This window comes from Nelusetta ayraudi, unplaced genomic scaffold (assembly GCF_046127955.1).
Source record: "Nelusetta ayraudi isolate G7.1 ecotype Tasmania unplaced genomic scaffold, CSIRO-AGI_Nayr_v1 ptg000011l, whole genome shotgun sequence".
In the NCBI taxonomy this organism is placed as follows: Eukaryota; Metazoa; Chordata; class Actinopteri; order Tetraodontiformes; family Monacanthidae; genus Nelusetta; species Nelusetta ayraudi.
This window is the reverse complement of record NW_027466061.1, coordinates 18614518-18628651: the sequence shown is the minus strand read 5'-3', so window position 1 is coordinate 18628651 and position 14134 is coordinate 18614518. Positions and strand designations below refer to the sequence as shown.

General features: G+C 43.8%; 1 protein-coding gene across 1 annotated transcript; it reads left to right on the top strand.

Annotated features, from left to right (window-relative positions):
• The first annotated feature begins 139 nt into the window (after positions 1 to 139).
• Positions 140 to 11510, top strand: abhd3 (abhydrolase domain containing 3, phospholipase). Its single transcript, XM_076021647.1, is given in 10 exon segments — positions 140 to 387; positions 390 to 565; positions 1761 to 1924; positions 4181 to 4363; positions 5596 to 5641; positions 7512 to 7624; positions 8174 to 8347; positions 8890 to 8938; positions 9030 to 9195; positions 9285 to 11510. Coding segments are annotated over 10 exon segments (1371 nt in total). The 5' UTR covers positions 140 to 269; the 3' UTR covers positions 9467 to 11510.
• Positions 11511 to 14134: the final 2624 nt, after the last annotated feature.

Below are 14134 nucleotides of genomic sequence, written 5' to 3'. Positions count from 1 at the left end.
ATTTTTCAGGATAACCTCAACTTTCAATATCTAGTAGTTATTGAACTTCATTGTGTGTTTATGACTTGTAAAAAATAGTTAAGTCACATGTTCTGATTCTGCTTAAACCGCCTGAATTTGTTGAGGCCGTTTCATTGCAGACGTTGCAAGCCGCACATCAGCTCCATTGCCTGCAGGAGGCGACAGACTGCCTGCAGCTGGATATCATGGGCCTGCTCAGCTTGACCCGATAGCCGGTGAACGAGCGCCCTCTCTCGCCGACGCGGTGCATGTCCCCAGTCACTCTCCCCTTGACAGTCTCCTTCACAGTGGGCTCGCAGGCAGCCAGGCAGGCAGACTCAGCAGACTCTGAAGGGAACTGGCCGCCGTCCTCACAGCGCGGAGTGACAACAGGGAGCTTGCAATGATCTCGCCGGACTTTAACTTCAACATTCTGACACGGGACTTGTCGCATTATCTGGAGAACCAAGTCAAAGTCGGTCTGTTCGGCTCGGGCGTCGGGCTGTCTCTTGTCCTGGGTTTCAGCGCAGCGTACACCTGCTACTATCTGATTTCAGTAGCGAAGGTAAGGAGCTTCTATACGTGGAATCAACACTGGAATTTATTTATTTTTTTGCCCCCTCCCGCGACGCTAACTTTACAAAAGAGACGAGTCCGATAGAATGTCATCAGTGTCATTGTCATCACAGCCGTGCGCGTCAACGTCAGTCCGCCGGCACAGTTGCTGATGGAGGTTTCGATTATTCTGCATCTTTCCAGCGGCGAGCCTGTGCGCCTGTGCATGTGCAGCAGGACGCGGTTATCCCGCCTTAAAAGTGTGACGTTCACGATAATGCAAACGTGCGGCGCTTGCCCCCTTTACTGCTAACCTAATATGTCGTGTGCAGAATGCTGCTGTACTTACTGTCAAAATAAATGCATCGCTGCCGCCACCGCCGGCTAGGCTAACGCCACTGTACAGTATGTTAGCCTGCAATGCCGGTAGCGGCATTTTACTCGTGCACGGTCGGAAAACATCAGTCTTGTTCTCCTGCGGTGAATATAGAGTTTGCACCTTTTTTTTTTTTTTTGAACGACTAATCGAATTACAGGCTACCGAGGATGTGTACTTGGTCGAAATAACATTTTTTTGCACGAATTTATGGTATTCAACATTGCTATCGCATGTGGTACACAGGGATCATGTCACAATGCTGGACGTGCAAACATATACAAAGAGTAATCTCAAGTGATCTTAATGGATACATTTTTATTAACCGATTTATTTGCAAATTGTCCTACCAGTCTGGAGTCTTTAGGTCCTCTCAAACATGAATGGAGGAAAGCAATTTCTTTCTTTAAAAAAAAAAAAGTATGTAAAAAATACTTTTACATACTTCAGAGGCTTCTAGCTTGATTAATATTGTTTCAAAATCGTACAAATTGTTATTTTGAAGATCACTTACCTCAATAACCCTAATGGCAAGACAACAGACATGTTTCGGTTGCATATAAAATACAGATAATGTAAAGTATACACCAAATATCGGCGGGATTATTCTGACATTTTCACCTTTCAAGTGAACATTTTTAAGTGTTTTCTTCTAATGGTGCTTTTAGGATCCTTATTAAATAACTTCCTGTTATGTAATTCCTTTGGAACTAGATCCCCCCCCCCCCCCCCCCCCCCCACACACACACACACACACACACACATTTTTTTTCTTTCTTTTTTTTCTTTCTTTTTTTGCTCAGTCTTGTGCTACACTCTGTTCATGCAGAAACCACAGCTTATCTCGGGGGGTAAGAAGTTCTACCAGTTTCTGAGGGAGCAATGTCCAGTGGTGTCGGAGACCTACTACCCCACCTTCTGGTGCTGGGAGAGCCGCATTCAGACTCTCCTCAGACCTTTTGTCACCGCAAAGCCAGGGGTAATATACAGGAAGTAAGTCCTCCTCGTGACTGACACATCCATTGTGCGGCACCTGGTTATTTTGTTTTGTTTTGTTTTCTTACATGCCATGAATGAAGTTGTTGCTTACAGACATAAGCCTCACGTCTAAAAAGACTGAGGTCAAAAAGGTTGACGCAGAAAAGTTACCTCAGACACAGAGGCAGTAAATGGGCAATTGATACGGCACCTTCGTTGTTAAGCATGCGGTTCTGGAGTAATTAAAGCCCCTTGCAGTGAAACTTCTGATTACAGACCCATATTTACAATTGGCTCCTGTGTTCAGCTCTTTTTTTTTTCCCAAAAAATTTCACAACTGGAAAATCTCTCATAAACCCTGATTAGGAAAGAGGGTATTGTAACACATGGCAAGTGTACTCTACAAAGAGAGCAATACAAACTCTCTCAACCTTACAGAAACACTTACAAATAAAAATACTTATGAATATACAGTGGGGCAGCCACAGATTCTGCAAGTTTTCCCACCTAAAAAGATGAGAGAGGTCTGTAATGTTCATCATAGGTACTCATCTGTGAGAGACAGGATATTAAAAAAATAAATCCAGGAAATCACATTATATAATTTTTTAAAGAATTTATTTGTATAATAGTGCAGTAGATAATTATTTGATCAATAACAAAAGTTGTCAGAGGTCAAACAGTTCATGTAGGTCTTCACCAGGTTTGCTCACACTGTAGCTCCTATTTTAATTAATTGGGACAACATGCAGAATCGGTGGCTGCCAAATACTTTTTTGCGCCATTGTATATAAATATGCAATTATTATTTCTAGTTAATATTTTAAATTTGCTTTTGTAACTTTTTTGTATCGATTGTTGTCATAGTGGTGCTTATTAGCATATGGCACATGTTTAATAATGATCAAGAAAATGTTATTTTATTTATTATAACTGTTTGTTTAAAGATTACAGAAGGATTAAAAAAAAAACTCCCACTTGCCAGCAGATAAAAATGAATGAACTCAATAGGCAATGAATTGACTTCTTTGAATTGCTGTTTTTGTCATATTTTGTGTGTTTACTCACTTGAATATGTTTGTAGTTTAAGCTGTTTATTCTAGATATTAGTATCTTAATTTGTTTGCGCCAAGGACATTCACAGAACGACTGCTTTCAACCGTCACCTCCTCCATGAGACCAATGTCACATTCTGTACATCCCTATAGTTATTAACCCCACCCACTTCCCGGGACAGGAGGCCACTCCCACCACCCCCACATAATGATGTCACCAAAGGCTAACCAAGGACGGTCACTGTGAAAAGTGCCCTATTTATCTCCCTGCTCTCTGGGTGAACTTCCACCCTTCCCATCACCTGAGTGGTGGATAAGCTCTCTAGCCCCGCCCACCCAGTGTGCTGGTCACTCTGGATTGCCCCCCCCCCCCCCCCCGCCTGGCTCTAAAGTCTAGCCTCAGGTGTGTATTTCACGGTGGTCCTGTAATTCTATGCTAATGCCTGAGCATGTGTCAGCTCGCTGGCAGCCGTCTGAGTGCAGCAGTGCTCATGAAGGACCCTGTCACACCCTCTAACCGGCCGGGACTGCATCATCTGCTAATTGACTGATAGTGAGAGCACACTGGTGCACCAGCCGTGCCTTTATTCTTTCATCCTGACTTCCTTTGGGTTGCTAAGCATGCCGACAAGATGATCTGAAAGGAAATTGGGTGGCTCTTGTTAATCTCATGTATTTAGTGATACAGTCGTCATGCCATATTGTACCATTTTTGGATCATTATTCTGGACTCCAGTGGGGTGACCTCACATGATGAATTTTCCAAGATCCTCAAGCATCCTACTTTGCTTTGTGTTTACAGCCTCCTGCGATAAGGCTCAGTTTTATCTTCAAAATAAGTGGACCTTCAAATTGTTTGGAAGTGGGTAACAAACAAGGTGGTCTCAGAAGGTGGAGGCTGGTGTGGTCACTAACCTGTGGCTAATATCTGTGAGGTGCCCTTTGTGACATCACAAATTGGCTGACTTGTCCAAAAAGTGCGGCAAGCAAACAAAGCAAATAATGGACATTTTTCATTTCTAGCGATTTCATTTATGAGTTAAAGCCATGTGCTGTTGTTAAGAAACAGTGGTAATGTAAATTTGGCTTTTAGCAGTTAATATAGTGTTCAGGTGTGCATTATAACCCAACTGTGCCAGTATATTTCATAACAAACAAACATACATACATGCCGTTGCACAACCAGACGACTGATTTGTCCCTCTGGTCTCCGCAGTGAGCTTATTAAGGCAGCAGATGGAGGACAGATCTCTTTGGATTGGTTTGACAACGATGACAGCGCCTCTCATCCCGACCCGGCCACCAGGCCCACAGTCCTCCTCCTCCCCGGCCTGACTGGCACCAGCCGGGAGTCCTACATTCTGCACATGGTCCAACAGAGCCGGGATCTGGGCTATAGGTAGGTGGTCTTGGCCTGGAGACACTGGCTGCCGTCCAGTGCTGGGCACACAATCAGGGCACTGAGCGACACGGTCGACACTCCCTGGGCTTTACAGCTTCATTTGTGATTCGCACGGTGTACAGATATTTTTCTCTCTCCAACGCAGACGTCGTTAAACCGTCGAGGCAATTTTGATCAAGGGGCGAATGCTACTTCTGTAGCACTCGCCTGGTTTTACATGATGGATGTCTGCGTGACGGATGTGGATATTGGGGGTTATTCAAGGCTACATGCTCAAGTAAAGTGGGCGGCCGAGCTTTGTGTGAAGAGTTCCTTTCGCGAATGGCCAAGCGTTGCACAGGCTCGAAGAGTTGCAGAGGAAGGCATTATTTCCCCCTGTCCTTTCTCCCTCTGCTATAAACCTTTCACAGCATTCCGTGCACTCATTATTTTCACCCACATTCGGAGAGGCACAGGGAAAGGGAAGCGGCAACCTCAGCATCTTCCGCCCCTCACCCCTGTCTGCGCAGCCTAATGAATTGGAGCTTATCCCAGTGCGAGCTTTGCAGCTTAGCTCGGGCCGGCTTGTGAGGGTGCACTGCAGCGTGTGTTTAAACAGCCAGCCAGCCACCCACCCCAGCCTTCAGCCCGGCTCTCCGCACTGTGCAGCCCCACTCAGCCCCACCCAGCTAATGGCTTGCGTATAGGAAGTACTAGGCAGGTCCGATGGAGTCATCACCACGAGGGCGGCTGTGAGGGGGACGCCTCAGCCACAGAGAACAACATTCCACGGCTGTGCGTCTCTGCACACCTCATCATATTCTGCGTAATGCATTTTATTAAACTACATTTGTTTGCTGTGTACATTGTAACAATTGCTTCCAATTAAAAGTAAATACTTTGGTTTAAAGCTGCAGAGCTTTTAGTCAAAAGTCATTAGTGTAAAATAATCCACAAAATAGTTCTTTATGTTTTATTTTGTTCCTTTTTGAATTTGAATCTGGTCACCATTGGCCTGGAACTTAGTATTATAACTTCATATTACTATGCTTAAAACTTAAAACCCAAGTGCTGTTATTAACTCATTCTGCTGCATCATTGACTAAAACTATCGTTCTGTTTTCCTTTCCAAATGACTGCACAATTTCTTGTATGACACAGGAAACCATGCAGCCCTTTTGTTCTCTTCTAAAAGTGTCTGTAGAAGTCGTTGGAAATACCACTGATTAATTTGTGTGCTTGTATTTCAGATGCGTGGTGTTCAACAACAGAGGGGTGTCTGGCGAGACGCTGCTGGTAAGGATCTTGCTTCAGCATATTGTTTTTCTTTGTGTTCAGAAAAGAGACGTGCTCTCCGGCACGGCAAGTTTTCTCTTCTCCCCGCGGACCTGTGTTCTTTTTGTTGCTCTTGGCTGGTCGCAGTGTGTGCGTGCGTGTGCGTGCGTGCGTGTGCGTGTGCGTGTGCGTGCGTGTGCGTCCCACACGTGTCCCTGAGCAGACACTCCGCCGATGATGATGTTGTTGCACGGCTGGGATTAAGTTGTGGACAGATACTGTATTTTAATGCTGAGGCACAGAAATATGACCCCGGCGAGCACGTGCTGTTCTGACACCTGGCTTGACCTGCCCTCTCGCTCACCTGCGCACACTCAGCCTTATACTCTTAAGTCAGATTTTCCTTTCTTTTTTTTTTAAATCCTCTCTTATGGATTCAGAGTGTCACTACCATTTCATCTGAAATAGGAATAATGTTTTATTAGCATCACAATCGATCTAGTTTTCTTCTTTGCGTCCATGCATCTGACACAGTGGCTGATCTGAGTCCTGCTGTCATGTTTTACATTCGCCCAGAGGTAAAAAGTAAATGGCATGGACGGAAATGTCGCAAAGTTTGTTTAGTGAGTGCTCTGATCTGGGTCATATCTCAATTTCAGCTGACTAAGCCAGGGATTTTTCTCTCTCCCACACACACATTACAGCCGGCAACTGAACTGTATTGATTCAAGTGGTTCAGCATTCGTACAGTCCTCTGAGTGTTTTCTCTGCGTCCAGTTGGCGTGAAAGTCCTGCTTTGTTTAGAAGGGATGTTGCTTCAGAATGGCCCACTGTGCAAAAGATGCGCCACGCCTTGAGGGCTCTGTTGTGTGCTAGTGCCTGAGCCGAGCGACATCACGCTGGGGGGAGTCTGCTGCAGCCTGACAGCTATATATTTGTTCAGTATGCAGTGAAAGAGGACATTACGTTGGTTAGCGTGAGGAAGAGCAATGCAGGAGATTTGCTCAGATGGAAGCTGATCAGTAGTCGTGGTGACAGGAAACAAAGAAATTAAAGAAGTTTAATTTTCTTCTTGCGAGGTATGACATTTTTGACACCCCTGTGACATGGCCCACAAACACAATGAGAAAGACCGGCCTCAAGCTGTGAACATTCCTTAAGAATGAGTTCAACATGCTCCTCCAAGACTGTTTTAAAGGTCCAAAAATGTACTTTGTCTGCCACAGTATTTCTATGCACTTAAAATAATTGGATACTTAAAGGTGCCACATGATACAAAATTCACTTTAGCATTTTGTGTAACAATATTTTTCTGTAGCCATCCAAGAATGCCTGAAATAAGACAATTCCATCCTTTACTTCTTTTGCTTGAAGCATCTTTCAAGCGGTCAAACATTCATGCCACCCTATGCCCTCTTTTTGTCCCATTACAAAGACGTGGAAGGCACTAAAATGCATCAATAAGTTTTTGATGTCGCATTAACACTAAGCATGTATAATTAAGGGAGGCTGCAAACCGAAGGCTGAATGTACCATTTTTCTGGAGTTCTACATGACATTTTGGGGCAGCAAGGAAGATACTGAGTAGTCTCAGATAAGATTCACATAAGACAAATAAATCTGAAAAGGACGATCATATGGAGCCTTTAAATTCCTTACTGCGTTTGTAATGATATATATTTTAGAAACTATATATAGTAATTCGTCACTTACCCCAAAAAGTTGTCCGGACTTCCTTTCGTCAAAGGAAGCTTCCTAAAATGACTTTGAAATCGTGCCCTTGAATAACAAACATGTTTTGAAGTAACTGCATGTGACTACATGCTTTTTGAGGGAAACAGACTTTGAAAGGCAAGACTGGCCGCTCTGACCATCTTCCTGTTCTGCTCAGACGCCGAGGACGTACTGTGCGGCCAACACAGAGGACCTGGAGGCTGTCATTGAGCACATCCAAAGGAACTATGGGGCTGCACCGGTCATGGCTGCTGGAGTATCAATGGGCGGGTAATGTAGCCTCTCACCGACTACGGTACTGCACTGCGAACAAATCTCAGAATGCTTTCCTAAAGCTGTGCACCTTCACACTTTTATGAGTGACCCAGTTGTGCTCATACAGAGAACATTGAAATATATGAATCAAGTCAGCCGAACTTTCTACCTGTGAAGCAAAAATGTATTTCACCAGGCTCGAGAAATAAAAATGTAAAAAAATTACGTAATCTAAAGTTCTTTCAAGAAAAATGAAAGAACCTGTATTTGAACTGGAAAAGCCAATCAAGGTATGTTGTATATTAACCTTTTGAAAAAAAATATTTTATCTTGTGTGACAGTCAGACACTCCGAGAGTTGCTCAGTGCAGCATGCCAGAAATTGTGTGTGTGTGCGTGCGTGTGTGTGTGTGTGTGTGTGTGTGTGTGTGTGTGTGTGTGTGTTTTAATTCAGTTCAGCTCTAATCCCATGAAGTGCAGGATTGGTCAGATATGGAACTGGTTCTAATCCCTGTTTTTACCCCACCCATCTGTCTCGTGCCCCGGCCCTCTCTGCGTAATTAAGGATGATGTTGGCCAACTACTTGGGTCGCAAGGGCCGGGAGACGTATCTGAAGGGGGTGGTGGTCTTCTCAGCGGGCTGGGATGTGTTTGAGTGCACGGCTTCTTTGGAAAAACCCCTGGACCGCTTCCTCTTCAACTCCTACCTCACCAGCTGCCTGCAGGCCTCTGTGCACAGGTCAGACCGTGGCGCTGTTGTGTCATAGTTACTTTGCATATTTCCGTTTTTAGTGTATTTACGCTGACATTTCTGACATCAACAATCCAGGGAAAATACTTAAACCTTGCAAGGCAAATCTTTTGCTGCCTCTTTGCAGACCTCCAAAAGAAAAAAATAATTTTCAGTCTAGTATAAGTTTTGCATTGGATCTGACAGCCAATCAGAGGTGTTTTAGTCGTGACGAAACCAGGAAACAACTGCTACAAGATGCTAAAAGTTAAAAAAGAAGTTAAAAATCTGATTGAATTCGACCAACAGTGGGACCTTCATCCAAACTCATCTAAGTTCTGTCTCTTCATCATCTTCATATTTCATAAACAATCCTTGTCTGACCAAATTGATATTACATTGCAAATTACTGTCTTCAGTGCTCATGATACAGTGGCCACAGAAACAAATTCCAAACGCTATTTGACGAGCACACCTGACGGTACTTGGCGAGCGCAGCCAGTTCCTCCAAACAGCAGATGTGACGATTTTGTCCTTTGTTTTCCCCGCAGACACAGACCAGTGCTAGAAAAATGTTACGACATTGACCACATTATGAAGGTAAGGGATTATTTTATGTGAAAAATCCTTTAACGGCAATTTAATGAAAGCAAGCAGCCTCTCTTGATCGCTTTTCTCTCTCCACCCGCAGGCAAAGACCATCCGGGAATTTGACGAGCGCTTCACCTCCATCATGTTCGGCTACCCCACCAACGACGACTACTACCACGATGCCAGTCCGTGCCACAGGCTGAAGTCGGTGCAGGTGCCAATGCTGTGCCTGAACGCTGCCGACGATGTCTTCTCCCCGTCTCACGGTGAGCTCTCAGCCGCCTCGCCGCTTGGATTTCTCCCACGGACTGCAAACGCTCACAGTGCGTCCCCTTCCCTCTCCTTCCCTCGGCAGCCATCCCAGTGGAGGTGGTGAAGCAGAATCCCAACCTGGCGCTGCTCATCACGTATCACGGCGGCCACATTGGCTTCCTGGAGGGGCTGTGGCCGCGGCAGAGCACCTACATGGACCGAGTGTTCAAGCAGTTCGCCAAGGCCGTCTTTGAACAGGGCAGCCGACTCAAAGACCTCTCCTGATAAGAGAAGGGAACAAAGGAAGCCTCCTCGTTTTTCCTCCTTCCTTTTCCAGTCTTTTCATCTTGCCTTCCATCCTTCATGCATTCCATCCTGTGTGACTTCTAATTCCTCTTGCCATTCTTTCATTCCCCCCTCCTTTTTTTTTTTTTTTTTTTTTACCTCTGCTTTCATCTTTTCCTCCCATTCGTTCCTTTTCCTTCCCTCCTTTGACTAGTTTGGAAATCTTTGCCCACCGTCCGACTCATTCTCCTGCCATTAAGCAAAACACAAACAAAACGGCGACATTCTTTCTCCCATCCTATTTAACGTTTTATTGCATTTGACATTCATTTATTTATTTAATCACAGCTAACGTGTCACTGTATGTAACCACACCTCTGTGGCTGCTCCCGTCACTGGCGAAAGCGTTTGATCCATGGCTGATTTTTAGAGTTCATTTTCTGGCGATAAGATTCCAAGGCAACATGGTGCGGTTATCTTCCTTTTGCAGTCAGTTCAAGTCCTGAACATGAAACTATAGTCTTTCTACACAAGCAGTAGGAATTTTAGCCCTCAGGGATCCTCTTCATTTTTGGAAGAAAAAGCAGCATTTTCATGTCTCATTTTATCTGGTTTCATGCAACTGCTTTCTCATTTTTTTTCCCCATAAAGTTGGTTTGTGTACATTGTTGCATGCTGTTGTCAAAATGCCACCCAATGGCTCTCTGGGTTAGAAGGTGGAGACAACACCTTGAAAAAAAAGGCAGTATTTGAAGTTGGGGAGATGACTTACTAACGTTTTGCACTAGTGTACATGTGTTTCAGTGTTAAGGGAAACTTTCGCTTTATTGCAACTGAGTTAGATGCTATAATGACACAATCATGTAGACTGGAAGCTGCAGCGTAATGACTGGAAGGAGATGAAAACTGTTAGCTTGGTTCAGTCTGAAAGGCTTGACCAACGCTGCTTTTGTCCAGGAACGGGTCACCTTTCCCCAGTATTCCTACCAGTCCTTAAGATCAGTTTCAGTTTCTCTCATCTGACTAGTGTTCATAAAGTGAATGAGCATATCTGTCAAAACGCCACAACACTCCATCCTTCACCATTTGCATGCACGTTTTACTTTAATATTTTTCAGCTTTGTATGCACCAAATAGTCCTACTAATGGTAGAACGTGGAGAATCATTCATCAATGACCAGGAATGTGAAATTGCACTGTTTTAGTTTCTACTATCATGCCTGGAATTCCTTAATGCAATGCACCTCATGTGAATCGATGGATGAGTGTATATCCCAAAGGCTAAACAGAGAAGATATGTTATATTTTCAATTCTATTTTTTGCCTTTGTGGGCAAAAATCTGGAGTTTCTTTTTTTTTCTTTTTTTTCTTTTCTTTTTTTTTTACTTGTATGTGAGTACGAAGGTGCCAGATACAGTGATGTGAATGAAGTAATGCACATAGAACGGCGGAGGAGCATCAACGGCTGTTTGAAGTGGTGGATGTTGCTTTACAAGATGCATAAGTATCGGTAACTAAAAGCCGTCCGTCGGTCCTGCTCTGGTCCTCGGTTTGCCAACGATGATCTAGGGGCTGGCCACCACGGATGAGTTGGCAGCCGACTGAATGGGCGGACCTGAGCGGCGGCCAGGCTCTGGGTAACGCACTGCATGGAGACATTGTTGACTTCCTCTTTCTCTAGGGAATTTCTTTTTTAAACCACTAAACTCCTATCTCTATTTGCTATGCCAAGTGTCCATCGAGCAGCATGTGTCTCATCAGCGCCACCATGTCCTGAACCTTAACAACCACCTCATGATCCGTAGCACAAAGGACATGTTAGAGGTTTCTTTTCGACTGTGTACAAGGCTGCTGCATTTCATTTTTGCACACAGCATAAAAAAAGACTAAATCATTCTGTTTCACATGTGCAGCAATAAGATTTTAACGTTAAAAAAAAAACGTGTCTGTAGTATAATAAGTACCAGTATGTGCACATTGTTAAAAATGAGTGTAATATGCTGTATTTAATCAATTATTAAACCAAACCTGTAGGTCATTTGTGTGTCTGCTCTAAATGTGATTTGTCACAACAGTATGTGGAGTGTTTGACTCGACATGTACTGTACACATGGGTTACTAGAGTGAATCCTGCCGCTGGAGATGACCCACTAGACCGACCAACACTGTCCCTTCAGGGTCACACTTCCTCGTCTCGCACATCACCCTGTTGTTTTTTTATTTTTTTATTCTCGCTTATGGGCTTAGCAGTTGATGGGATACGCACTGCTGCATGTGATCTGGCAACGGCGCACAATAATCCCACCCGACCTCACCCTTCAACTCCACTTATCTCCACCCCACCCCTCAAATAAGCTCACAGACAGATGAGCTTTTGGTTTTAGCTGGATGCTTCATGGAAGCCTAAGAGTAATTAGAGTAGCTTGCCAAGAGCAACTGGTATTGCAGTAGTTTTGTGTCTGTCCATAATTCAATTCAATGTATGTCTTTATTTCGAACATATAAGCATTAATGGACAGACAAAAGACAGTGAAAGTAAAATAAAAGGACAATATATAGTATTCAACAGCAGTGTATGAAAAGGAGGAGGAGGAAGTAAAAATCTTATGGAATCCAACCCCTTTGAACTCTATGTCGTAAAAACAACAATTATCGTTAATTCCTTATTGGGATATCAGAAAACTACTCATAAGTGGATATAAAGTCTGAGATGAATAGCATGTGTGAAACGGACGTGTGCAGGAGCCAACTGACGCACATAAGCACACAGTAATACTAGCCCATCGAAGGAATCGAGAAATGTGACTGTCAGTATTAGCAGGAGACTTTGCAGGGAGATTGTCACAGAGTAACTTCCCACAGCCAGAGGCAGGTCAAGAGCTGAAGCGGAAGAAACAACTGGGTGTGTGAGTGTGAATCGACACGCAGGGCTTGATGTGTGTTGATGAGCTTCAGGTGAGTGAAGGCAGGCGTGTGAAATGAGCAGGTGAGGTGGAGCCGTAGTTGAGGAAATGAGCGGGCAGTGAAATCAAATTTCTCACGAGTTGATGTGTCTGCCTGTGTGAGACAGTGATCGTTACAGTGCTCTTGACTGGATAAAGCGAGGTCATTGTGTTTCATTTTTCACTGATGGGCTAAAAATATTATTCCCTTTTCCAGATATTTGTATATACTTGCAGGCCCCATTAGAGCAGCCTTGCATGAGTATTCACGCTGAAAAATATGGAGGTCTCCAAATATATATAATTTTAGCCCTCTGTTTACAGCCTTCTGCATCAGCTTCATGCCAAGACATGATGCTGTTGTCTTCCACGTTTGGAATAGGGTTAAAAAAAACAAACAAACAAACAAAAAAAAAAGGTCGCCTTGAGGGCCTCAGGAGGTCTTGAGGTCTGTGTGCCCTTTGTGACATCACAAAGACATCATTTCCAGAACTGAAAAGAAGAGCCAGCAAAAGAAGGGTGGCTTTGTCTCATTGTTGTGCAGTTATACAAATGCTGTATAGCCTGAAGGTGAGATTAAAAATATGTCTGATGTCAGAAAACATTTGGAAAAAAAAATAATGTTGCTATTAAAGGAATGATTCAAACAAAATCTGTCCAAAGGACTGCAAAATAACATTTTACTCTGTCTTCACACACTGTATTTGATGTAGTCATAAAACAGTTAATTACCCTCTGGCCTCCTTTTAAGTACTGAAATGCTCTGCTTTGTCCCAAATGACTCATTTTGGGACAAGTGAATCTTTTGGGGATTTAACACCCTGCGGCTTTTTTTTTTTTCTTCTTTTTTTCCCCGCAACATCTCTCAGCTTCTTTCGAAAGAGCAATTAGGAGGTGTGGAATTCAGCATGGCAGCCGCTTCCTGCCCTCCCCTCCTTATCCTATCTGGACTGCCGCTGGCTGAAAATAGCCTTGTGTTATATCACACAGGGGTTGTAGGTTGATGGAAAGTGCGCTCTAATATTATCTTATAGGAACCGAAATAGTGCTGCCCCTGCACCAGCACTACCCCTGTGCCCTTAATGTCAAGCCAAAGAATCCATTAGGAAGCTGTTTGCACACTTGGTAACAACGAGGGTCATTGTGCGTCGTCACATGGTTGTTAAGGTGAGACAAATATCAAAACAGGAGGGAAGTGAGTCGAGGATTCCTACCTTTTGCTGAAAAGATTTGGGGCTTGAGTGGACGCAGAGAAGGCAGGAGGGTGATTAATCACAGGGTGAAGTCAGGCTGCACATGCATTTCAACAAGACTGCAGAGGCTCTGCGTTAATGCCCTTTTCCAGCACAAAATGCCAGGCAGCTGGATAGAAAGTCAAAATCAGCGAAAACAAAGAGGCAGTGCATCAGTATTACAGATGAAGTGAATGGAGTTTGGTTTAAACAGAAGTGGCCATGAAATATAATGGAAATAATAATACTTCTTAGATAGCACTTTTTAAATCAAGGCAGCAAGACGTTTGACAAAAACAGTTCTAATCAAACAATAGGCACAAGAGGGCACAACTAGGCAAAAGAACAAGGCAAAGAAACACAAACTTGTAATTGGAACATCAATAAGAAGAGCTTATAAAATCAAGGAAGGCCTCTCCATAAAAATAAGCCTCAAATTGAGATTTAAAAGAGGACACTGAGTCAGAACACCTGATTTTCTCTGGGCCATCATG